Source organism: Saimiri boliviensis, chromosome 4 (genome assembly GCF_048565385.1).
Source record: "Saimiri boliviensis isolate mSaiBol1 chromosome 4, mSaiBol1.pri, whole genome shotgun sequence".
Classification (NCBI taxonomy): domain Eukaryota; kingdom Metazoa; phylum Chordata; class Mammalia; order Primates; family Cebidae; genus Saimiri; species Saimiri boliviensis.
Genome location: NC_133452.1, coordinates 102,845,617 through 102,873,421, shown reverse-complemented (window position 1 = coordinate 102,873,421; position 27,805 = coordinate 102,845,617). Strand labels below are relative to the sequence as shown.

Here is a 27,805-nt window from a genome sequence, read left to right as displayed (position 1 = left end):
CTGCTTCTTGTGTCAGCTGACTGGTACCCGCTGTGCTGGGGAAATGGAGTAGTTTCTTGGTGACTCCAGATAGCTGTCAGAATTAATCTATAGGAAAAAAAAAAAAAAGCTTCCTTGAAGGAAAAAAAAAAAAAAAAGCTTCCTTGAAGGGAAGCTAGAGGCAGAGCAATGCCTGTGTATGTCATTTTAAGGGGACACTTAGGCTATGATGGAAGCAAGGAAGGGGGTACATAATTTGCAAATTAAAATTGTGACCCCCTTATCTAAACAAGTGAAAATCAGATTCAATGGATTTTTAAAAACGAACTTCTAAGTTCTTTACATTTTGATAAATCAAACCTATATATTTATGAAGCAGGTCATACTCTTCTTTTAATTCTGAGTTCATAAAGCTGGTGTTTCTCACCCTGAAGCACTGGAGAACTCGATACCTTTAGGAAGCAAAGACGAGAGCCAGAGTTTAACATTTTCATCCTTTTGAGTGAGAATTATCCAGTTAACATGGAAATGAAAATCTCTGTTTTCTGTTGTTTCTTCTGAACCTCGTTTTTGGAAAAACAGCAGTTGTCTACTTTGTGAGCAGTCTTTCCTTCCAGTTTTTAAATGCAGAAATTATTTTTCCATAATTTATCTTCAAATTATTTATTGTGGGCCATGCAGAAATTGAGAGATTGTACCATCCGTATCTTTTTTTTTTTTTTTTTTTTGAGTCAGGATCATGCTCTGTTGCCCAGGCTGAAGTACAGCAGCATGAGCTTGGTTCACTGCAACCTCAACCTCCTGGACTCAAACAGTCCTCCCACCTCAGTCTCCTGAGTAGCTGAGACTACCGGCATGTACCACCATGCCCTGCAAATTTTCTTATTTTTAAAATTTTTGGTAGAGACAAAAATTTTGTCTTCCTATGTTGCCCAATTTGGTCCCTGAACTCCTAGGCTCAAGCAATCCTCCCTTCTTGGCCTCCCAAAGTGCTGGGATTACAGGTGTAAGTCACCACACCCAGCCTTCAGTATCTTGATTAACCTGTTACTCTTGCTGGTATGGATGGTTCCAGCCAGGTCACGTTTTTTCTCTGGTTATTTTTACTTCATTTATAATGTTCTGAAATACAACCTTACTGTTCAGCCAGGTCCAAACCATACATCGCTCATCACTTCCAAGCTTGTGAGCTTGAATGAGTTAGTTAAACACTCTGATTATGCCTTACTTTACCCATCTATAGAATGTGGATAGTAATAATGCCTACTTCATAAGTTAAGATAATTTAATGAGTAAAAACAGGTAAGGTACTTAGCAGATAGACTAAGTATTTAATACATATTAATTACTTTTTAAAAACTTGTAAATATTAGCCGGGTGCAGTGGCTCACACCTGTAATCTCAGCACTTTTGGAAGGCTGAGACAGGTGGATCATGAGGTCAAGAGATCGAGACTATGCTGGCCAACATGGTGAAACATCGTCTCTACTAAAAATACAAAAATTAGCTAGGCATGGTGGCACGCGCCTGTAGTCCCAGCTACTCAGGAGGCTGAGGCAGGAGAATCGCTTGAACCCGAGAGGCAGAGGTTGCAGCGAGTCAAGATCGCACCACTGCACTCCAGCCTGGCAACAGAAACGAGACTCTATCTCAAAAAAAAAAATAAAACACTTGTCATAAATATTTTATTATTACAAACCATTCAACATTGCCTTGATGTTAAAACTGTTACCATTTAGCCTAGTCCTAAAAAACACGTTTGGAAACTAGAATATTCACAGTCTCCCCCAAGCACTTTGGAACATCTGCTGTCACAGGATTCCAGTGTCCTAGGATGTGATTCGTTTACACAAATCTAGTACCGTGCTGGATGATATTGAAAATCTCCAGAAGTCTCAGAACAGAGAACATCTCTCTTCTCAAGATCTACAGGGCCTTGTCTTATTCATCAAACTAGTTGGTTTAGTTTTTCTCCAGGGTATGATATGTTAGTACTTTCCATTTTATCCTGTTAGACACACTAAAAAGAGAGTAAGGTTGAAGGATTTGCTCTAGGTTACCTGGGTTTGGTAGCAGAACTAGACACAAAACCATTTTGACTACTGTTTATAGACGTGATTTATTGTATAAAGTTCCTCCACAGCTAAGGTAACATGTGCTATATCACATTAGCTGCCAAGGTCAGGCAAGGAATATTGCAGTTTTTTTAATCTCCTGAATTGAATTGCTTAAGTGTTAATTCTAAATACTTTATCATAAATATTTAAAGCAAATAACCAATTTCCACTTAATCATAAAAAACAACTCTTGTTAGTCTGAAAACATTTGCATAGAAAATTACATATCACTTTAATGTATTTTCTGTCTGTTTTTGTGTTCATATAAAAATAACAAACTGCAGATGCATGATGACATCATCATCACTGAACCAAAGAAGAGAGCGATGGAAATTATTTTGTGAGCTAGGGATTTAAACTGTTCCCTCTCAGCTTGGCAGTGCTTTTCTTAATATTTTTATGAGGGAGTTCCTGTGTGTAGAGTCATCTGCAAGATCAAGGACAGTTGACACTCATTCCTGCAGAATGAGCCCCAAATTTAAACACAGTGTCCTCCAAATGTCCCTTGGCACTGATGAATGTGATTTTTTTTTTAATGCTACATTGGGTTCTCTAGTTCATCCCACTCAGCTCCATTGCATTTTCTCTAATGTTGTGTCCAATTTTAAATAACTTGAATGATGGGCCTTCCATCTTTTACCTGACTAATGTAACCCCCAAGTGCCCAGGATTCTCCAGGCCTCATTCCCTGTGATAGCCATACTGCCGCAGAACTCAGAGAGGAGAAGCAGAGCCCACAGGATTTGAATTGCTGTCTAATAGGCCATAGCAACCTGAACATTTTATTAAGAGGGCATTTACAATTAGCATTATTATTCCAGAAGATGCTTTCATACAGTAAAAATCATGTGGAGAGAATTCTGATATGTAACCTAATTTTGCCATTTTCTTAATTTCTTCCCATTACTCCTAGTAATATACCACTCAAGCCATTTTATATTCTTCTCTTTGTTCTTCTCTGATTACATAAATAATTTTATCTCTTCCCTTTCTATTTTTCTCGAAGTAGTTATGATAAGTATAATCCTGCCAATAGAATTAGAGTGTATTACACGCAGGTTCTCCAGAGTTAGAGTAACTTTTTCTTGAGACAGGGTCTCTGTCACCTAAGCTATAGTGCAGTGGTGCAATCATAGCTCACTGCAGCCTCCAGCTCCTAGGCTCGAGCCATCCTTCCTCCCTAGCCTCTGGAGTATCTGGAGCTACGGGTGTGCACCACGATGCCCAACTAGTATTTTAGGGTTTTGTTTGTTTGTTTTTGTAGAGACAGGGGTCTCAATATGTTGCCAGGGCTGTTCTTGAACTCCTGGCCTCAAGCATTCCTCCTGCCTTGGCCTCCCCAACGTACTGGGATACTAAAAAAGTTTACTCTCAGCCTACAGAAACTTTTTAAAAAGTTGATCGGCTGGGTGTGGTGGCTCATGCCTGTAATCCCAACACTTTGGGTGGATCTCCTGAGGTCAGAGGTTTGAGACCAGCCTGGCTAGTGAAACCCTTTTCTCTACTGCAAAAACAAAAATTAGCCAGGTGTGATGGTGTGCACCTGTAGTCCCAGCTACTGTAGAAGCTGAGGCAGGAGAATCACTTGAACTCACGGGGCAGAGGTTGCAGTGACCCGAGATTGCACCAATTGTACTCCAGCCTGGGCAACAAGAGTGAAACACCATCTCAGAAAAAAAAAAAAAAAAAGTTGATGCTGTCCAGGCAGAGGTGCACACCTGTAATTCCAGCTACTCTGGAGGCTGAAACAGGTGGAATCCTTGAGCCCAGGAGTTGGAGGTGGCAGTAAGCTTCGATCACACTACTGTACTCCAGCCTGGGCAAAAGAGCAAGACCTGTCTCTAAAAATAAAGTAAAATAAAATAAAAGTTGATGCTGATTAATTACATGAAAACAGGCAATTTACAGCTTCTCATAGCAATAATTGGGATATTTTTGATTTGCTGCCTCTTTTTTTCCCATTTTCTTCTATCATGTGGTTCTTTCATTTCTCCTATTACTGAGATTTCCATAAGTAAAAACTAGATTTCAATAATATTATCCTTCTAGAGAGGAATTTTTATTTCTTCAGTGATTATATTTGAGCAACTCTGCCATCATACCATGGTTATTTAATTCTGTTGTATTTATAAGCAGTTCTGCAGCCTGCTGACAGTTGTCACTTAGAAACCTTACAGCTGGTTTTCCTTTCTTCTGCTATACTCATCAAATTCTGCTGCCACTGTACATTGTAATGTTATTCTACCAATATATGGGTACCTTATAAAAAGGATTTTGGAAGTAAAAGACACTGTCTAATTAAGATTTATATGTGCCAAGCCTTAAGCATCAAGTTTCATACTCTATACCACTGGGAAAATTATTTGTTCTGTGGGAATAATTTATAGTCTTCTAAGAAATAATTTCACATAAATATTATTTGCTGTGATGAATCTTAGCAATCTTTTAAAATTATTGTATTCTTCAGTGCACTTCTTACAGTGATTACCATTTGTTTACCCACATTGATTCATTCATTTAGTAAACATTTGAGTGCATTCCATGTGTGTACTGGATACTGTATGGGTACTTTGAAAAGGAAAATGAACAAGGAATGGTCTCTGTGTTCAGAAAGATCACAGTCCAGTGGAAGAAGCTGAAAAGTAGATACTTAACTTTCATCCAACGCGAGACACACCATAATAGAAGTTATATGAGCACTGATGAAGGAGAAATTAATGCTTCTTGGGATGTATCAGCACTCATGAGAAATAACATAAAATATGTGTCATTTGAGCTGGGCGAAAGTTATGGTTCACTATGAGAGTAAGGAGAGAGAGGCATACCCAGGAACAGAATCCGTATGAGTAAGGCAAGACGCCTGAAGTACTTTGGGGAATTACCTGTGATTCAAACAAGCTCGGAAAAATTTTATTGAAGGAAAATTTTGCATGATTTACTTTTCACCAGTCTGTTCTGGCATGCTTCTAATGATGTCAGAATCACCTGGATCAATGATAGCCAGTGTGCACACTCTGTAGTATTTTCCACATGCTGTGCCCAGTTCAATATTATTGCCACTATAGTGAAGGACACCAGTTTTGGCTAACATTGCGTAGTACTCTATTTCGGATTTCCTCAAAGCTGGGCAGTTGTTAGCGAGAATGACCAATTTCGCTTTGCCTTGTCTGATCATCTTCAGAGTCTGCTTGTACCCCAGCACGTACTTTCCACTTTTCATAACGAGTTGAAGCCTAGAGTTGGTCGACTCCAGCGACTTTTTTGTCTTCTTTGTGGCCACCATCTTCCTGCCTTAGGTGCGGGACGGCCCCCAACCGTGAGCAGACTCTAAGATCGGGTTTTTTTTTTTTTTAAGAGACAAAATCTCGTTCTGTCACCCAGGCTGGGATGCAGTGGCATGAGCACAGCTCTCTGCAGCCTCCAACCCTTGGGCTCAAGTGATCCTGCCACCTCAACCTCCAGAGTAGCTAGGACTACAGGTATGTGCTACCACACCCAGCTAATTTTTTAAATTTCTGTTTTTGTAAAGACAGGGTCTTGCTATGTTTAAGACCTAGGCTGGTCTTAAACTCCTGGCCTCAAGCAGTCCTCCCGCTTCAGCCTCCCAGAGTGCTGGGATTACAAGCATGAGCCACTGCTCCCAGCTGAAATATGTGTTTTTATTTATATCTGACTATGGCTGTTTATTATGATTCAGACTAATAGTCCCCAACCCTGAGCTAAATATTAGACTTTCTGCCTCATTTCCGTTAAATCACAGTCTCTAAGGGTAACATGCATATATTTCCAAAGTCCCCCACGTGATTCTGATACACAACCAGGGTTGAGAAACACTGACCCAGACCCCTCGACACTTGAACATGTTCACAGAGGCACGGAGGGAGCCCCTCATTAACAGCAGAAAGGGGTGCCTTTAGGTCAGATCCTCTTCCTCTCTTACAGTGATAGGAAGAAGCAACAACCTTCATCTCTTTGTTCGTGGCTCTTTTCTTTGCAGCATTTAAACTTGCTGAAATCACTTCCACCTACTAATAAAACAAATCCCTCTTGACTCTACAGTCTCCCTCTAGCTGTTATCTTGTCATTCCAACCTATTGTTCTCACAGCCACACCCTGTGATTCGACCTTTACTTCTCCACCCCAGTTGGGCATAGACTCCAGTCCTGCTGCACTCCCCTGTCTTCCCAGGCTCCTAGGGTCACATTCCTAGAGATTATACATGTTACTCTTCTGCCTGGATTTTCCTTTTCCATACATTTATTTCTGGCATCTCCTCCAACCCCCACTCATCTTTCAATACTTAGCAGTCACATCTGAGAAGCCTTTCCTGGTTGTCTCTGTCTGGATTATGCACCATTCCTGTGTGCTGCCATGTTATTTGTATGGAATTTGTATAACAGCATTTATTAATATGTATTATAATGTCCTGTCTGCATTAAAAGAGTGGGCCTTTTAGAGACTGACTTGTTCATATTCGTTTTCATATCTCGTGCCTAAAAGTGCTCATCATATAGTAGTTGCTCAATAAAAATGCTAATAAGTTATTATATATTTATTTAACATTTTTGGGACCTACTATATGCTTGCTGCCATTTATTGAGCACTTAGGATGTGCCTGGTAAAGTGCTGACCGCTTGACACATGTACTGTTTAATACCACAAACTCCCCACAAAGTTAAGTTATTTTCCCCTTTAGAGATGAAGAAATTGAGATGTGAAGTGAATAAACTAAAACTAGATTGCTCTTTTTGGTATCCTTCCCAAATTAGTATTTCACACTTAATCTGGATTGGGGACTTCTTTAAGCTGTAAAAATGTTATAAAGCACAGTATATAATGATCCAATTATATTTATCTTGTAAATTGTTAGCATTGCCAGTTCTTTCTAGTGTTTGTCAAATGACTTTTTAAAAAGATAGGATCTTGTATGGTTTAGTAAATAGATAGATATTTTTTATCTAACATTTGTAATTTTGCTAGCCTTTCAATGGAAACAGAGGTCCAACAGTTCATTCTGTTTGAGAATTAGGAGAGATGAAGTGATGAAAATCAGCAAATCGTGCCCCAACCACCCCCCCCCCCACCCCATTGCTCAATCTTCTATCCCCACCAAAGAACCTCTTGAGCCAATAGTTTGAACACCTTTCCTGGGAAACCTGCTCGTAAATAGAAAAATTGGCTGGTTCCGCTTCCCCCACCTTTCCTTCCTCCTCTTCCCTGCTGATGAGCAGTGAAATCGCCTAATAACTGGGGCCAGAGGGAGGGGAGAGTGGAGCAGAGAGCCTGAGTAATCCACACACTGAATTATCAGCCCCTGTGTAATTGAGTTTTCTTCTGCTTCCTTTTCAGAGTTCAGCATTTTAAAGTTATTGAGGGATGCACTGTTTCTCTAGGCACTAGACATTTCTGCCATGATCATTTTGATTCAGTTCTATTGGGCTAGATGGCTTGTGCTTCTGACAGGGACTCCAGAAGACAAGCTGGGAGAACTCAGAATGACAATAGTTGCCCTTCTGCTGAAAGTCAAACATAGAATGGCCTTTTAATGCCCTGTCTGTTAGACTGAAGAGTGTTAAGGCTGAGGAGAGTTTGTGTGGCAGGAGCGGCCCTGAAAGAAAAGGAAGGTGCTGTGTAGAATTTGAATGCTGCCCAGTTTCACATAGATCCCAGAATGGGAAACTGCTGTTGGTGGCATAGGATGAGCAGCTATCCTGGTTTGCCTGAGACTGAGTGGTTTCCTAGCATAGGAGGCGTTCAGTGCTCAAACCAGGACAGTTCCAGGCAAACCTGGATAGTTGGCCATCCTGCGTGTTTAACTTAACTTTCCTTAGCCTAACAAAAAGGTCACAGTCCACTGAAATCATTTATCATTTTCTTAAATCCTGTCTGACTCACTGAATGACTCAGGAAAACAAAAAACAGAATTTCCTTGGGCTCCCTGGAGTAAGCAGTAAAATGGAATGGACCCTTGTTGAAAGCTTTCTTCCTACTCATCTGCGTCTTGCTCTCTACTCCTCTGACTTAGAACCCTTGGCCACCCTGCTCCCCATGCCTATGAGGTATTTATTTGTTTTTTCCTTCCCCTCTCCTTTTGCTGCAGTAACTGCATGGATTAAAGAGGATGTACAGTATGTACTTTCTCCCACTTTGACACTCAATTCCCGTACCTCTGCTTAGATGCAGCTGGCTGAGCTGGGGCATTAGGAAGCCTCCAGGGGATCCACAGCTGAATCTATCAGGTCCTTCTGAAGCAGCTGTTATCTGAAGCAGTTGGGCTGTGCCAGCAGAAGCAAAGGAAGGGTGTGCAGTGTGGATATGCAGGAAGAACCCCAGACAAGCCCGTCTCTGCTTGAGAGGATTGAAATCACCCCATCTGCATGTGGAACACAGTGATTGTTCTGGAGAGAGGAGGAGATGATGTTTTTCTACAGTTATCATGATAAACAGAGCAGCCAGTGCTGTCTGTGCAGCTGTTTCAGTGAGGATGAACTGAGTTATTTTATTTTTACTCAGTAGAAATTAACACGCCCCCTCTTTCTTTCGGGGAGAGAGAGAGAGAGACACTGACTAACAAAATTACTCGATGATTTGAATCTTTCTTCAGAATGGTGATAATTTGTGGGACTGTCTGGACATATCCTTGTTTGGAATTTAATTAGTGAAAAAACAAGTTCAGAAGATAAAATAGCTAAGTATTCTGAGACAGCCATTTGAAGACCTGGTAGCAGCAATGGGACGAGGGGGATGGAGGAGCAGCAACAAGGTGAAATGTTATTTTAAGACAAGAAGGAATAAAGAGGTGTAGCCCCCAGGCTGAAGATGGGAAAGGAAATGAGGAGAAATGGTTATCATCTCCTATATTGTTGTCATAGTTCTACGCAGTCTCAGTGGTTGTACCCCAGCGATAGCAGCCTGGAAAGGCCAAGATCTCAGACTCAGTAAGTCCAGCAAAGATACCTGCTCAAGCTTTTATTTTTACAGGAATAACCAGAGGGATGGGGAGAGTGGAGCAGAGAGCCTGAATAATCCATTTTGCTCTTGTGAAAAACAGTTAAGGTTTCAGGTTATGATGGCAAACTCTTACTCCCTTCAGAACAAAACTCCACTAAAATAACAGTAAAGAGATTTTCTTTTAGGTGTAAACACACAAGGAAAATGGGAAGAGGAGGCAAAAATGTGGAAGAGGAAGATGTAAAGCAGATGAACAAGTGATAAATGACTTAACAGGCCCTACAAAACTGATTCCTAAGCTATTGAATCCTCAAAGGCTTAGGAATTAAAGGCACCAGGTACCTCTGCAACTGTGATGAATGAAGTGGATAGGGAAGGGCTGCTATGAGGAGGACTGATTAACTACGTCTTTATGAAACAATCAAGAGCTCTAGATCCTCTCCCCTATTTCATAGAACTCTGACTGCTTCTTTCTCATCCTGATGGAAAATTGAGAATTTATTCTCTGATGAGGATAAAACAGTGTCTGTAAACTAGGAGGGATAACATGCACAGTTGAGAAAGGTCATACCATAGGAGGATTAAGTGGTCCTTTGTTGAGACCCCCAGCTCTCAGTAACACCTCCAACTCACATAACCACCCCTCAGCACCCCACCCCCATCCACAGACAAATTCTTTTATCCTATTTCACCATTTAGCTTCTAGAACTCCGGTAGTCAGGCCCATGCCTTCCATGCATGGATTAGAGACATCTTCCTAGTATAATCTGACCATCCCAAGAGGAAAGAGCTAAGGAATCTAAAAGTGGAGTTTTCCTAACAGTGAACCCATTTAGGTAATCCTAACATGAAGCTAAAAGTCTATAAGGCTTACTGTGTTCCTAGAATCTTCATTGCATTTCTAGTTTCCTTCCTGACAACCAGACATGTGAAGAAACTAGTATGAAACAAAAACACAAATAGGGGGAACCTATGTAAGGAGATGGACACTTAAAAAAAATTTGCTATCTTTAAAGAGATTGAAGTACCTGTGGCAACCCTAGACCAAAAAGAAAGGAACATTTAGAGAATAAGAAGTACAATTAGAAATTTAAAATATTAAAACAGAAATGGAAAGCTCAGGAGGCAGCACAGATGATAAAATTGAGGAACTCTCTCAGAAAGTAGAACAGGATGACAAAAATATGGCAAATAGAGAAAATATAAAAACACAGGTCAAGATAAGGGATCCAATATTCAAAACTAAGAGATTCATAAAGAAAAATTAGAAAAAATCCAGGAAAATAATAACAGCAATTTAAAATTTAAAATTGCAAGGGCCTTCTGAGTGCCCAGCTCACTGGAAGAAAATAGACCCACAGCAAGCCACGTCATCATTGTCATGAAATTTCAGAATACAGGGGCCGTAGAGAAAATCTACATACTTCCAGAGCAGGACATGGTTTTTTAAAAAAAGACAAAAGGAAGAAAATAACCCAGTCAGGTATCATAGTGGCTTCTCAAAAGCCAAACTAGAAGCTTGACAGGCAGTAAAACAATACATTCAGAGTCCTGAAGGAAATCTGTTTCCAACCTAAGATTCTGTACCCCGCCAAACAACCAGTCAGATACAAAGGTGGACTAAGGATCCTGTTCAGACAACGTCTTAAAAATCGTGTCTCCTAGAAACCATTTCTCAGGAAACTGTAAGTGTACTCCACCAAAATGAGAGAGTAGACCAAGAAAGAAGCAAGTGTGAGATGCAGGGCACAGGCTATTTACCGCAGGAGAGAGACTAAAGAGTCCCTAGAATGATGGGGAAGGTAGATCCCAGGGTGATAGCTTGCTGCAGGCTTAGAGGGCAACAAGACTTGACTGAAACTGTTCAGAAGGCCCAAGAAGACTTCTTCAAGAAGAAGAAATTATAAAAAATGCCTGATGTGTCAGAATGTCTTGAGAAGAGCTCAGTCAATTGAGAGTTAGAAGAAGGAGGTGAATTAGTGTTGAGCTCATACTAAATCAAGCAAAAGAAAAATCAAAATCAAGATTACTTTTAATTCTTGCCAGAAGAAAAATTGTGCAGGAAAGAAAAATACTCCATATATTCATTGTGAGTAACATTTACATAATCATATTGTGAACAGTGAATATTGATCCAACCAAAGTCATAGAACAGTCTGTCTTGGGGGGATGGGAAAGGATACACGTGGAGAGGGAAAGCTAAATCCTCATCTTCTGTAGTAGTAGGTTGGTCGATAAAACCTAAAATTGAAGATCAAGATACAACATTAGAAGCATGGTAATTATAGGTGTGAGACAAATCCTAAAAGAATAAATTGAAACAGGTAAAAATTATTGCCTCTTGAGGTGGGGAGGCAATGGAGAATGGAGGCGTATTTTTCATAATAAACCTTATAGGCTGCTTGACTTCTTAAACTATGTTCATATATAGCATTATTTTAAAAAGTAAAAGAAGAAAAATAAATAGTGAAACCAGCTTTGTTTTAATGAAGAGGCCAAGCACCACAGCAGTAGCAGCGACTATTAGTAATAGGATAGAATCTTCTTGCTTATTAAAAAAAGTCCTCTCTTACAGAGTACACAGTTTACTTTCTGTTCATTCTACTCATTAAGTTTTTCCTTTTTTGAATTTCTGAAACAAGTATGAGGATTGAGGATTGACATTTTCTTTCTGATCACTGGCTTAGCACTAATGCTGTACCAGCAATGTCTAGGTCATGAATGGTTGAACCCTCAAGAAGCTGGGGGAGGGGAAGAAAGGAGCCTTGCCAAACTATTCCCTCTCCCAGCCTGCTTGCTAATCCACCAGAAACATGGATTAGAGACAGGCTTCAAAATTGAACTTCAGCAGTGCATAGGAGTCCTAACACATAAAGTGTGCATATGGGAAAGTGTCTCTTTAAATGATTGGGTAGACTGTTAGGTTTGAATCCCATGTCTGCTTAGCCCCTACTATAAGCAGACTCTGTAGACCACCAAATAGTGCCACTTGGAGAATTTTGCTATTTTGGTTTCTGTTTTGCTTGCATTAAAGTTCTGACACATTGACAGATCTCAGCAGCAAAATTTCTTATACCAGTAGTGCTGAAATTAGTAATCCTTCATGCTATTTGGAAACTGGAGTACAGGCTTCTACAGTGAAATTGGTCATGCACTTCCAGCTTTAACAATCCCTGCGATAGTGTATTATACATATCCGTACTAGTTTTGACACACAACACAAAAATACTTGTGTGTGTGTGTGTGTGTGTCTCTCTCTCTCCCTCCCTCCCTCTCCCCCCCCCACCCCCGTTATTGCTTGCATTTCTGTGCTGTGGTGAGCATTTTCCTCAAGCTTTCTGTAGTATTTTTATTTACTTTGACTATTCTGATTTTTTTTATAGCTTTATGCATAATTTTATTGATTCTCAGTATTTCCCAAGGGGAAAAGGAGGGTCCTTGAAATTTTTTGTGAACGTTGAAGCAGTCTAGGGATAGTAGGTAGCATAGATGAGATTTAATGCACCTGGCTTGTTTTCTGTAAATACATTTCATTTAGTTCTCTGAGAAGCGATTGCCTGGAACACAAGTTTCTTTACATAGCTTATAGAGAATACAGAGGCTTCAAGGGCCATACGTTTTGTGAAGGTTTGAAATCTCTAGCCTGAAAATGAACCTATATTATTATATATAATAATACCATATTCATTAGATATATATATGAACATATAATACAACTGGTTGTATGAGTGTGCAGAGTATGGGTTTTTCATGAAAGGAAATAATGCCTGCAGAGGCTATTTGTGTAACATGCAGAAGTAATTAGCTTTTATTTTAATTCCAGTGCTAGTTTCTCAGGAGTCTAGAGTAGAGATTTGTGATTTTCTCGCTCCCTATGCTCTCTTTATTACTCTCTCGGTTTTGATGCTTAGTTTTCACTTCTGTTTTTTAAGCCATCTTGGGCAATTCCTGTCTCATTTCTCAGGGTATATAATGTTTACCTTCTTAGAAGGATTCTTACATTTTTCTGTGGGGAGAGATTAATTCCTTTTCCTTCTTCTGCCTCTCTTCCTCCTCTAGTTAATCCTCTACTCTAAAAGAAAAAAAAAAAAAAGAGAGAGAAAAACAGTTTCTTCCAAACCTTAACATTTTGAGTTACAGTTAACAGCATATGCCCACCATAGTCTTAGGTTAAAACAAAGAGAATCTTCCCTTACCCTGATACTACTGATACTACGTAGCAGGCATGTTACAGGTCAGAGTCACCAAATGAGTTCTTATAGATTTGTATGGAAACTAACAAATTTAATTTTCTTTTGCTTTTTCTCTAGTTCACGATTCCGTTAGACTGTTGCCCAGGCTGGTCTTGATTTGTCTACATTCATGGAAATGCATAGCTTATTGCATAAACTGAAAAAGATAATGCAGACATTTTGAAGATAAAACTAGTGAAATTCTTTCTCCCACCCCCAGCATCTTGGGCTAGGGGAAAAGTTAACAAAAAAATGCAAATTTTGAACTTTCGGTAATTTAGTTCTGTTTCTTAAAGTATACTTCGTGTTGGTTTCAAATGTTTTATTGAGTAATACAATTAGTTAAAATTATTCCCATATGGGAATTTGTTCATATTAGCACATAACAGAGACAGAGAAGAAATTGGTTTGTTCATACTTGTTTTTCTCTTTCTCCCTCTCTCCTTTCTTTATCCCCTTCTCTTTTTTTCTCCCCCCTTCTTCCCCCTCCCTTATTCATTTTTTATTTTATGTACTCCATGCCTCATTTTCTCTCTATATAATCCCTTGAAAATTACAATCTGAAAAAGATGGAAAGAATAAAAAGAAAACGAAACCATGAAATAAGCAAGACATTGCTTGAAATTCAAATCAGTTCTTTTTTCCAGATGCTAAGAAGCCTACTTAATTAATTAGATTTTTGCCTGTATCATGCTAAATAGCTATAATAGGTGCACCATGTCTACTTCTCAGACTTATTTACATTATAGCCATGCTTTTAGACAGAGCTAGTTGTACCTTCCCATTTGACCCTTCTTTTATTCCAGAAGGTAGACGTTTTATGTCTGTTTATCCTTCCAGTTTAGCAACTTTGTCTATAAAGTTCAGTGCTAAATAGATCACCTATCAACCAGTGGATAATTATTTGATTTTTAAAATTTGTTGTCTCAACTTTTAATGTAAGTTCTGTGAGAGAGGGATTCAGTCCCATATCTCGGCACCAGCAACAATAGCTACTACATAGTAAGTGCTCAGTTAATATTTGTTGGATGAATCAGTGATCACGAGTTGGGAAGAGGGGGTAGAAAGAGAGTTAATCCTGCTTTAGCTATGTTTGTTTTATTTTGGTCTTTGAAGCAAGAGTAGTTCCTGGGAGAACTTCTAATATTCATGTTGTTAATTCAGTGTTTCAAGATTAAGCTACCATGTGCGAATAGGTAATAAGCCCTTATCCCCTTTTCTCTACCACTACCACACATGTGAAGCCTGGGATTGAGAAAAATTAAGGAACTTACCTAATTTATATTATCTAATGCATTATGGAGCTCTGACTAGAACCTGTGTCTTACTTTTGATTCAGTTCTGTCAAGTCATATAATTTGATGTGTTTTTGTCTTGCTTTCCAAACTGTATTATAAACTTGTCCGGATGAAGGCTTAAGTCTGGTCCTTCTGGCCGATTCCTCATGGGACTTAGCATTATCTCCTATACCTAGTAGACTTTTTTCTTTTGAGGCAGGGTTTCGCTATCACCCAGGCCGGAATGCAATGGTGTGATCATGGCTCACTACAGCCTGGACCTCCTGGGCTTAAATGATCCTCCCGCTTCAGCCTCCTGAGTAGCCGAAACTACAGGCATACACCACCATGCCTGGCTAATTTTCAAATTTTTCGGAGAAACAGGGTCTCCCTCTGTTGCCCAGGCTGGTCTTGAACTCCTAGGCTCAAGTGATCCTCCCACCTTGGCCTCCTAAAGTGCTAAGATGACAGACATGAGCCACAGCACCTGGCCCCTAGTTGACTTTTATTAAATCTTGATAATAGCAGATTTACCCAGTATACCTTAAAGGCTATTATCTGGTATATGTGCAAGCAAAAAATGTACATGAATTAAGTACATTTTGGATCTTATGTCATTTTTATATGATTTATGTAAATATTATTTTTGTGATATTCAAAATATAATTTCATACACTGAAGGCATATCATGGCAAGTTTTAGATTGTGCATATTTGGTGAACAGGAAAAGCCTACTGTTCAAAGTTCACTTTTCCCCCAAATAAAAAAGAACAAATATTTATCTCTAGTATTGGAAAGACTTTCTGTATTAGTAATTATTTCTACACATCTCATCCCTCCCATATACTTGATTCTATGTAGCATGAGTTTTCTCTGACAAACAAGACTTCCTGTTTTGTTTGCCCTTCGGGTTGAATAGTGGAGGTGCCAGGACATGATTGCTCCCTCTGTAGGGCAAGTGGTCAGATAGCATCAGGGCTGCCTTCTGAGACAGTAGTCTCTGCTTACACCTGTGTGCAGTGTTTAACCTTTCAATAATCCTTCCTCTTCCAAACAAGCAAATACTGCTGGAGCCCTTTGCTAAAGTCAGTACAGGAGAATCTATAGCTCCACAGATGAGCCAGAGGGAAGGTTTTCTAAGAGTCACAAATCTTTTCTTTGTAACATGCTTTTTCTAGAAGCTTTTTGTCATTCTGGCAGTAAACTTGTTTTCCACTTGCTGCCTTAGCAACAAGGCCTGAAGTCACTCCCCCTCCAGTCACTGGCGTGATTATGAGAGCACTAACAGTATACACAAAACCAGAAGAAAATTTTATCCTGGGGAAACCCATGGGAATTACCTACTTCTTAGGTTAGAGAATTATTTATGTATATTCTTAGTATCTCCTTAAAGGAAAGGATCAAATAGCAATCTTGGAAATGATGCATCTAAACCTTGGGTGATCCCAAATCTCTAGTGAATGCTATAGGTTAAGGTCTTGTTAGGTGCCTGCCCCCTGGCCACAAAAAAGAACAATGTTTCTCTGCAGAGTCCTCTATGTCTACTTGAAGGAAAAGCCAAAATGTTAAGGTTCCCTTCTTTTGTACCAATCTCAGGCTAACTCTAGTTTTCAAGATTGTTTAATCCAAGAATACAAAGTTCAATTGGAGAATAAATATTTGTTTACCAAAGAACAGAATTCAGATGGATTTTAGCTTTAGTTGTTCCCTTGAGAGCTCATTTAAATATTTCTTGCCAAATTCAAGTTTATGTTGGAATAAAATGTTCTCAGTACAGAAGTTAGGTGATCCCATAACTGAGGCGAAGGTTAAGGATTAGCTATAACCACAGATAGACTTGTGCTGAAAAACTGAAGACTGCAGAATACCAGGGGTTTGAAGTTGGAATGCACATGTTGCTGTTTTTCTGTATTTTCTTTAGTATGTTAAAGATGTACAGTATGTGCCTTAGAGATTAAATCTGGTAGCATCCTGATAAGCAATGATGGAAAGCTAGATTAAGAAAATGAATTCGAACCTTCCCAGAACAGGCAGAGAATGCTGTCAAATCGCCAAAGCAAAATTTGTTTAGGTCACAGTACTACGCTGTCTCTCTGTAAAGCAATGTATTTTTTTCTTAATGGATTCAAATTCCTAACTTCCAGGGCTTACACAAAAGGAAACATATAAGTGCATATGGGTAGCTGGACCATGTGGCCCTGAGCATTCTCCCTGGATTTCACATTCTCTTCCAAGAAGGGATCCTGGGTTAGAGGAAGGGAGGAGAAGATAGTTTAAACTTTAAATCCAGTTACGATCAGAAGATTCTTCCCTTGCGTCCTCATGCTTAGCTAAGACAGATCAAGAACATTTTTTAAAAACCAGAGGATTAAAGCAAGAAGTGCCCTATAGCCAGGAAATCTACATTCGGAACGTTGCTTGCTTTCTGTGGTCCATAGTCCCCATACTGTGGTGCCCTAAGAGGAAGGACAAGTCCCTTCCTGTGTTCCTGAAGTCTTCTCCTTGGCCTGTCTCCCCATGGATGCACCATTTTAACATCTAAAGTCAGTAATACCGTAGTCCCCTCCATATCCTCAGGGGATAAATTTCAAGACCTTCAGTGGATGCCTGAAACTCTGCATAGTACTGAACCCTATATATACACTGTATGTTTTTCTATGCATACATACCTATGGCAAAGTTTAATTTATAAATTAAGCACAGTAAGAGATTAACAACAATAACTAATAATAAAATAGGACAATTATAACAATATACTGTGAAAAAAGTCATGGGAATATGGTCTTTCTCTCCAAATACTGTACTGTCTCCAAATATTGTACTGTACTGCAGGTAACTGAAACTACAGAAAGCAGAACCACAGATAAAGGGGACTAACTACTCTCCAAGAAAACCAGTGTTCTCAAAGTCCTAACCACGAAATTCTGTATCCTATCATCTACTCTTTGAATTTTTGTCTAATGGTATCCTACTCTGCCAAGCACTGCATTAGATATTTAAAATACTTGTCTCATTTAAATACCCTAAAAAGTTTGTTATTGACCTCATTTTATAGAGGGGGAAACTTAAGTTTAAAAAAAAAAATTGGGGGGGGGGCGCAGATGCAATGGGTCACACCTGTAATCCCAGCACTTTGGGAAGCGGAGGCAGGTAGATCATTTCAGCCTGGAAATTTGAGACCAGTGCGGGCAACATCTCTAGAAAAAAATTAGCTAGGCGTGGTGATGCATACCTGTAGTTCCAGCTACTTGGGAGGCTGAGGTGGGAGAATCACTTAAGCCCAGAAGTTGAGGCTGCAATGAGACATGATTGTGCCACTGTACTCCAGTCTGGGAAACAGAAAGAGACTCTGTCTCAAAAAATATATATATATATATATATATATATATATATATATATATATATATGCATATATATAATTATATGTTTTAATAATATATACTTTATATCTATTTGTATATAATATACATAATTTTATATATATATATATATTTTTTTTTTTTTTTTCTTTTCTCCCCTTAAGTGACACAATTAAGTGATGGAGCTGGGCTACACAACTGATTCTGTTGGACTCTAAAAGCCACGTTGTGTCAAAACTCGGTAGTGCCTTTCAGTTTTTGAGTGCTGTCCTTGGAGGGTTTCAGTTTTATTTTATTAAAGAAGACAGAATCTCATTCACCCACAATCTTATAGCTCCTAGGAATTTCTGTACTGAAACATTCTGTTCTGAGCTATGTTCAGTATCCGTTCTTTGTCAGATACTTGAAGACAGCTAACATAGGGAAGGGAGGAGAATATTGGAGACAGACTATTACACTACGGCTCACGTGGACAGCATTCATCCTCATCAGAAATGGCCAATCTGTTGCATATCTGCCTTCCTCTGCACTGTTTAAGTTGTAATTATCTTCCAACTGTCTGAGCTGCTGTTGAGGACCTCAGCAAGAACAAAGGATATCTGTTCTATTTTTCAGCGGTTCTCCTCTCTATACACTGATGAAGTCACTAGCTGCCTCTGCCCTTATTGTCTGGTTAAATCAGAGTCTGACTTGCGCTAAAAAAGCAAAGAAATAAATCTTAAACTTTACCTATATTCAGGATTTCATGGGACAGAGAAAATGTGATACCTGCTTCTCCTGTTTTGGTGTTTAGAACCAAGTTTAGTTTTGCCTTTCAAAAAAAGCAAAAAGAAAGAAGATTCTCCCATTCCTCTCCCTTGGATTTTTCAGTAACATGGGTAGTAGTAACTTCTTTTACCTTGGGATGCTCCATTGTGAGCCCCATTAAGGAAATATGCTCATGATCAAGGATGGTACGTGTGCTGCCTCTTCCCCTTTTTAGTCATTGCTCATGGATCAAGGCACTACTCCTGTGCTGGACAGGGCCTCTTTTTTTCTTTTTTTAAATTTTTTTGAGACAGAATCTTACTCTGTCACCCACTCTAGAGTGTAGTGGCATGATCTCAGCTCACTCCAACCTCCGCTTCCTGGTTTCAAGCGATTCTCCTGCCTCAGCCACCCAAGTAGCAGGGGTTACAGGAGCGTGTCACCATGCCTGGCTAATTTTTGTATTTTTAGTATAAATGGGGTTTTGCCATCTTGGCCAGACTGGACTTGAACTCCTGACCTTGTAATTCACCCACCCAGGCCTCCCAATGTGCTGGGATTACAGGGCTACCTTGCCCAGCCCTGAATTCTTAATGTAGAGCTTCAGGCCACTCCTATTAACCATTGATGTCAGGCCATTAGTTGAAGCCTTTTGTCATTTCTAGTCTAGATCTTTAGATTGGGGAAAAGTCCAGGATATTTACAACTTTTTGCTTGAGAAGGAGCTTGGCTTCTTTCTTTTGATGTCACATGTTTTTAAATGTATATTTGAGTAGGGACTTTATGCCATTTTTGCAAATTATGCTATAATTTTCTAGAGACTTAGAAAGCACTGTATAACTAGAATAATTAAACTTGCTATGAGTGTTGCAAATAACAGGCTGATCAAAAAGTATGGTGTACAATGGCAAATTGCTAATTTGACCTCAGAATTATGCAACAGAGATAACATTATCTTCATTTATACAAAACTTTTTATCTGGAGGCATCTTTCAATGCTTTTCCAACCATATATATTATTTTGTTTGTTATCACAAATGCTATCATTAAGAGTATAAAATGTATTCCAATATAACTTTTTATTCTCAGTTGCCTATAACTGGCGGGTGAGGGAGGGGAAGTTTGCATATTTTCTCTCATTCCTAATGTTTGCACTCGGTAAAATTTAGGAAATTAGTTATCTAAACTTGGAAAACCTGATTCCACACAGTCTTTTAAAAGAAAGAACAGGGGGAAGGAATGTTATTGCATCCCCTTAGTTCAGCCTGGACTATATTAACCTTGAGGACCGCCAGCGGGAAAATGTCCTGTTAGTCACTTCCTGGCTCTTCTGTACACAGTAGGAGAGCTGCCTCTCCTTTGGTAGAGACTTGAGCTAGAGAATAGCAAAATGATCTGATCAAATTCCACGGAACCACACTCCCTCTATTCCCTCCAAGGTTGCAGACAGCAGCGCTCAGGCTGTCACAGCCATATACAGTGGAAAATGCTATGATGGTTGCATTCCTGTGGGTTTTAGGAAATGGACAAAATGAGATTCAGACCAAGGTGCCAGAATTAATACATCCCTTCCCTTCCAGAAAGCACCAAGGAGACTGTCGCTGCCAAAGTGAAGGATGATATAATCTCTACTACCCAGACCATTAAGAACTTACGTTGAATGAACCCACCTACCCACCCAAACCCAGTAAAATCAGCACCTTCTGTCTGCCTTGAGGGCTCAAAGGAAGAGATTAGGGCCAACCCTTCCTGCTTCACCAGTGGGTTCTGGTACATGTAGCAGTTGCCCTGATTCTCAACACAGGAAGAATGGTGCCTCCCTGCAGTAGGTGTGAGCACACCAGTCAGTTCAGGAGATAGCGTTAATATTGGTTATGAAGGTGAGTGATCAGCTTGTGTCAAGGAGCAGATGGCTAAATGAGGTGCACAGGGAATGCCATGAGAGTTAGGCTTGAAGAACCAGGAGGGAAAATAGCCCATGATATAAAAACCCCAGATACAGTCTCCTTAATGTAAATTTTCTAAATCAGTATTTACATTATACAGTAACTTGGACTGATGAGAAATGTAAGGAAATTACCAAATTAGTGAACAGTGATTAACTCAGAAGTAAAATTATATCGTCTAAATTGAAGGTTGTTTTACACAGCAGAGGTGAAGATATTACTAAAACCTTGCCCAGTCTGTCATATTCTAATTGAAATCTGTTCATTTGATATGCCCCATCCTTCAGAGCGCATACTGGGAGAGCATTATCAGTTAATCTAGTTATTTTTCCTGGTTCTTCCTTTGAATTCCAGTAAGACAGTGTGTGGCAGATCCCCCGTGGAACTGTGTGACATTCAGAAGAGTGAGCTTGTCTGTTCATTAACCTGTGAACTGTCAGGTCCCTCTGGAGAGCGAAGAGAGCAAGTTACTCCAAGGTTAATGCTTGTTTGTTGGAGATGAAGTCTCTAGGGAGTTAAAGAGGATGAACAGCCCAAGATACTCAAGGGCTGCCCAGTGAAACTGTGCACTGTGTGCAGATGCCAGATTCATGTGGCCAGGAGGGAGGCTGCAGAGCAGGCTGGGCCATCTCTGCAGATCACTTCCTCTGGTCAGGAGACCTCCCAGCAGTCAAGTAGGGGGCTGGCGTAAGTATATACGGTTAACTTCCTAAAGATTTAGGAACAATATTAAAAGAAATTGTGAGTCATTTTCAGTAGTTTCTGGATTTTTCCTTTTAAACAAGAAAGCAGTATTGATTTCATGCATTCATCTCCACTTGATGAAATCTGCCATTGAGCTGGAAAGCATTTGATTGTGCACATGTGCTCAGGCACATTCCTAACCATAAGAGTAGAAGCTATTTGTCATTCTCCGGTATAAATGTCGTATGGTCATGTACCTGACTGACATTCAAGGGTTGAACTGAACAGTACCTGGTTTGGTTTTCTGAATAAATCAAATTAATATAAGTTCTACTTAATTCTCTGCAAAATGACATCTCCCTTATTTTGGTATAATTCTTCTAGGTTCAGTTGGGGGTACCCAAAAGGAGCAGATACAGGTTTTGAAGACAAGCTGAGAGTCTCCTTTGGTCTACATTCTTGTGCACTGTATTTTTAAGTGACGTGTCTTACTCTGTTATCCTTGGATTGGTTGTGGTGGGAGCTCATTTTCAATAGATTTTCTTTCCTTTTTACCATCAGGTATATTCGAATTGTTGGGACTCACAACACAGTGAACAAGATTTTTCACATTGTGGCTTTTGAATGTATGTTTACAAACAAAACCTTCACTCTTGAGAAGGGGCTGATAGGTAAGTATTACACTTACATTTTTTGTAGTTATATTTAGATACTTTATCTTCAAATATTTGTTACTCTGTTAACTCATCTTAGTCAGTTCTAAGGACTCTGGTTGATTTGGATGCCTTATTGCTGAGTGACATAGGGAATGTCTTACATTTTTAACAAGTATTCAAAATAGTAATTCCAATGAACTTAAAAGAATGAATGTAAGTATTGTACTGATGGTTAAGAATTGAAAATATTTTAGTAGTTCATTCAGATTTCCTATGTAGGGAATGCTTGTGATAGTCAGGTGAAGCCCTTCACACCAAGGGATTTAATGATAGGTGAGTTTGAAGAAAAATCTGTATAATATTGATTGGATGTTCAGACTTTCCATGGCTGTGCAGGTATTTTGGCCTTTGATTTGATATGAATGGTATGCTTAGTTATGACGGTATCTTCTTTTCATGGATGTATGAATTCATATTTGCCTGATTTAGCCTCAAGAAAGTTCATCTCACAGAAGTACCTCCATATAATTTAAATAAGACCAAAGTGACTGAATCGTCACTTTTGAATTGTCAATGCAAAAGTCAAGTAAGTGGGTGGGAAATACTGCCTGACTGATATTTGGAAAGAGAAATTTAAATTTTGGTGTAATCCTTTGCTTGGTTTTCTGTCTTGTTTTGTTTTTATTTTCAGTAAATGGGTAGTGTAGGCATTGTGTACAGTCCATCCCAGCTCTCGACATTCCAAGTATCATGACTGGCTTTGCCATTCCAGACTGCTTATTCTGCTTTTTTCCCCATGCCCATAGGTTTTCAGTCACCTGCTGCAAAGATCATGCTTAGATCAATTAGATCCTTGATTCTGTCCCTTTATTGCACTTTCCTTTGAGAAGGGACTTCGTATGTTCCAGTGCTGGAGGATACGATGGCCCTGCCTTGTGGTCTAAAACAGAATTCTGTACCTTTACAAAGGGACTGATTTCTCCTCTCCTTCCCAAGTTTTGTTCATGTTAGCACGCGTGTCCATATTGACCTATGTCCTAAAAACATGGAGATAACTATAATGGGAAAGATGAGTGTAACTTGCAAATGTTTATTAACTCTTTGAATGGTCACAATCTAAATCTTCCTAACATCTGCTGCATCTAAAACCTAATCCTTTACTTATGGTGAATAATATTAATTTGGAGAATAATATTAATAAAGTAGCAAGAGTGGAAAATGTTCCGATCTAGAGAGTGTTTAGAGCACAACTGAAATAGCTGCCTGTTTTAATTTTGTTGTGAACATAATTTTAACATTAAATATAAATGTTAATAATTTGTGTGACTTTTAGGTAATTTGAAAGTTAGCAAGTTTGAAGAATTACCTGATATTAGTGTTTTTTACTTCTGTAGGCTGTATAGAATTGTGGTGATGGAGGGTTGTGGGGAGGGCATTTTTTTCCACCTGTTGTCCAGGCCCTTCTATAGACTATAGTCCTCACTGTATATCTGACTGTCCCTTCTATAGACTGTAGGCTTCACTGTGTATCTGACTGTCTCTTCTATAGACTATAGGCCTCACTGTGTATCTGACTGTCCCTTCTATAGACTGTAAGCCTCACTGTGTATCTGACTGTCCCTTCTGTAGACTATAAGCCTCACTATGTATCTGACTGTCCCTTCTATAGACTGTAGGCCTCACTTTGTAGTTGGGAGAGCCCTTAGTGAAAAGAATCTTAGAAACCAGGACCCTTCATATCTACAAGATGCGTAGCATTTGGCTACTCATTTCAGCTCAGTGCACTGCATTTTTGAACATGCTGCATGGAAGGTACCATCTACATCAGTCATCCCCCTCTTCTTAGTAGAGGAAAAACAGGTTTGTGGACGCTGTAATTATCAAGGAAACAAGCCTATCTGACATAAAAGGCAGTTATGAGAATGAAACTCAGGATTGGTTGTAATTAGGGGTGCTGTTGTTGGTGTGCATGTTTTGTCTAAATTGAACTAGTCAGCATCATCAGAAGCCGTAACAGTCTCAGACATGTTGGTGATGAAAGAAAATTACAGATACAAGAAGCATTTTTGGTGTCTAGTTAAACACTCTTCTTCAAGCACTGTTCTTTGATGCTCACAAGTTTGACTCCAAAGAGTACTGTAATCATCTGCCTGTCATCGTCCCTCAGCCGAGGGAGCAGTGGTGCAGGTAGGCACATATGTACATGTGCCTGCCAGCAGATGACCTGCAGTGGAACCCCCTCTGACCCTCCTTGGACCATCCTCGCAGCTCAGAGCTGCTCATCATGGGCAGTGATGGAGTGGTGAGGGAGTTGCAGCTCTGCTTAGCTTACAGAGGTGTTTAAAACAGTTATGGCCAACTTACCACGTTGGTTATCTCAGGTGCATTTTAGCAGCACACAGGCTTTGGCCAGTCACCCTACTGGTCCTCGACTGGTCATCTACAGGGGTACAGGTACGTCAAAATCACCTGGAGTTCTTTTTAAATTGCAGATGCTTACTTCTTACACTTTTATATCCTGTAAATATGCACTTCCTTCCTGAGAATCACTGATATGAACTCCATATTTTCTTGGGGAAAAAAAGTAAAGGTAATGTCATCATAAGTAATTTGAATGTCAAATCCTACCTTTGTTTCTAGATTCAGATTGTTTTTCTTTCACAGTTCCTGGTCTTCTTTTCATAGTGCAGGCTCCTTTAAGTATTCTTCTGTAGGCCTTAAAAATCACTTTTATTATATTTGTAATTTTAAAAAAACAGACTCTAGTGTTATTTCAAATATATAATGCTGACAGAAAATAACATAAGTAAAACTAAGCACATCCACTATGTAAGATTTTAGTCTTCCTTTCCCACCAAAGAGGTTCTTTCCCATTTTCGATGACTGTGTGTCATGCCTCACTCAGCTTCACTTGCACAGATTCATGGGGGGCGTTGAAGTCCTTGGGTTCATGAAGCCATGAGAACAGGCCATAGCTCAACCACAGAACCCAGAGCTGGGCCTTTCTCCCACCTTGCTGCTACCACCACAGCCTCTTCTCACTGGGTGGCTGCATCTGGATCTTGCTGGCATGTATGCTTTCCTGGGAGAGTCAGCCTGTGATGACTGTCTCCTCTGTGTTAGGAGGCATTTGTAAGAAACCTTAACCTGTCTTACCAGTGAGGCCTGGAGGAATTAATTAGAAGAGATTTGACTGCTATTTCATAAACATTCAACCTCCCGAAGAATGTATTTAGTTGGCCTCAGCACTCCACTTTGGTGATACTTGCATAGCATTTGCTAAGTCCTTCTGCTTTTCGTAATGATGTCCATATCTTCCTTTTCATTTAATCTTGTGTTTAAATTCACTTTTTAATGCCCTGCTAGTTATCCAAGTAGAGAGAATAGTACCTATCACCCAGCTTTAAATTATTATCAATTCACAGCTAACCTAGTTTTATCTGTATGTGATCTACTTTGTCCCTATCAGATTATTTTGAAATTAATCTCAGACATTTTATCATTTCATCCATAAATATTTTATTATGCAAATCTAAAAGTAAGTCCTCCTTTTTGTAGCCATAAGCACAATACCATCATACTACCCTAAAATTGAGCAGTAATTCCTTAAGAGCATTAAATATGCAGTCAGTGTTCCAATTTCCCTAATTGTTTCAAAGTCTGGAGTGAGAATGTGTTCTTATAGGCTGAGTAAATCAGAATTCAGATAAGGTCCATATTATGCAAATAGCTGTTGTAATTCTTAAATCTCTTTAAATTCATAGGTTCTCTTCTATTTATCTGTCTCTGTTTGTCTCTTTTTCTCTAATTATTTACTTGTTGAAGAAACTAGGTTTTTCCCAGTCTGGGTTTTGGTCATTGAATTTCCATGGTTAACATTTAGCATGTTTATCTGATGCATTTCTTGTAACTTGGTAGTTAGATAAAGGCTTAATCAGATTCAACTATTATTTTTTTGGTAACAATGCTCTGTAGGTAGTGTTATGTGTATCTATCAAGAAGCAGAGGAAACCTCTAGTTGTCTCTCTCTTTTGTATGTTCATATCCATTGATGATTATTTCCTAGATTCATTGTTTCATAATTTGGGATTGCAAAATGGTTATTTTCCAAGTATGTCATTCTTTCTTCATTTAGTCCCTAGAAGGAGAAAATTTTCTTCAACACTCATTTAATAACCCTGAGATACAATTTGCTCAGGAAAAGAAAGATAAATGTTACATTCTTTCCCTTTGTTTACCAGTTTCCAAAATAAAGAGGTGGTTCCCTAGCAGTCTCCAAGGGTGACAAAGGAAGTTTGTGAGATTTCTTAGTGGGAGGTAACTATGTATCATTTTGAATTTGTGGGAATAAACACAACTGAAATCTTTTAATCACTTGCAGTTATTAGTCATGGTATTCAAATCATTGTATCTTTAGCCTCTTCAAATTGTTGTTTTGTTTTGTTTTGTTTTGTTCAGTCCTTTTGATAAGACTTTAGTAGTCCTTGATAGTTCTGTGCTTTCTGGCATAACAAGATGTGCTGGGTTTATCTTGTACATTTCCTACCCTTGATCTGGAATCAGCCATTTCTTCATGAGGGCTTGGTACTGTATAGTAGAAAATGACATTTGGAAACCTCGGTGTAGATACTGTAGATGATCCTTGCTACTCTGTCACTATTTCTAGACCCTTCAGTAGACAGAGAACTAGGAAATACATGCACATATACTTAATTATTTATATGACATATATTTAGCAGATGAAACGTATTATGAATATATGCTGACACTTCTAATTCAAATTCAATACTACAAGATTTTTAGTTGAAGCTTTTGATCTTTCTTTCATCTCTTTTTCTTCATAGGTAAAATCTTGGTTATCAGTGATACAGTGCAATATTCATTTGCTCTATCTCCAGTACATACAGAATAGCTATGAACCATATGATTACTGAAAATAGTTTTAAGATTTTTGTTACTGTTTTTTAGGTTCTTCTATCTCTAGAGACATACAGTAAAATGACTACATTTTAAAGTCACTTGAAACGATTCCCTGTGTAGTTATGCCACTATTTCAGTATACACCGAGGTTCACCTCAGTTCCATTTTGCTTTCAATATTTAGGTATTGCCTTTAAAAAACTTGTGTTTCATAACTTTGTGAAATCCTTTGTTCCAAAATCAAGTCTACAAAAGTGCTATATTCAGAGAAACGAAGTGTCTGTTCCTGCCCTCTATACCTCTGTAAAGAATCACTTTTTTTCCTCCTTTAGCTTTTTGTTGTTGTTATCCTTTCATTTAAAAGTGGAAAAAATATATTTATTTTTATATTTATATTTTGTATCCTCCCAATGTCTTTAAATAATTGGTAGCATGCTATATATATTATATATATTTTTTAGCTTGCCTTTCTTGTTATTCTTTCTTTCCTTTTTTCTTTCTTTCTTTTTTTTTTTTTTGAAACAGGGTCTTGCTCTATTGCACAGGCTGTTCTAGAACTCCGGGGCTCTAGGCATCATCTTGAATAGCAAATAGGCACGTACCACCACACTTAGTTTCACCTTGCTTTTCTGTACTTAACACTTACTCTGGAGCTAGCTAGCTACAGAGAAGGATATTATTTGTTTCTTTTTATAGCTGCGTGGTCCTCATTAGTGTAGGTATATCGTTGTTTATTTAACCAGTTTTCTATTGATGAATCATTTGGGTTGTTTTCAACCTTCCACTACTACAAATAGTGCTCTTGCCTTGTGTATTAAGTTTTTTCCTATTTTTGCCAGTATGTCTTTGGGATAGATTCCTAGAGAAGGGATTGTATGATCACAGAGTAAATGCACATGGAATTTTCCTAGATATTGCCAAATTCACTTTCATAGGGA

The 27,805-nt window shown here is 38.9% G+C and overlaps 1 protein-coding gene and 1 pseudogene across 2 annotated transcripts in view; one reads left to right on the top strand and one right to left on the bottom strand.

Annotated features, from left to right (window-relative positions):
- The window catches only part of BTBD9 (BTB domain containing 9), a 467,705-nt gene that overhangs the window by 273,037 nt on the left and 166,863 nt on the right, over positions 1-27,805 (top strand). For both annotated transcript variants that reach the window (XM_039467447.2, XM_074397992.1), the window contains one exon: positions 21,854-21,963. In XM_039467447.2, coding sequence (XP_039323381.1) covers positions 21,854-21,963 — 110 coding nt within the window. The remainder of the gene's footprint in view (positions 1-21,853; positions 21,964-27,805) is intronic.
- Positions 5,007-5,394, bottom strand: LOC101051457 (large ribosomal subunit protein eL30 pseudogene; annotated as a pseudogene).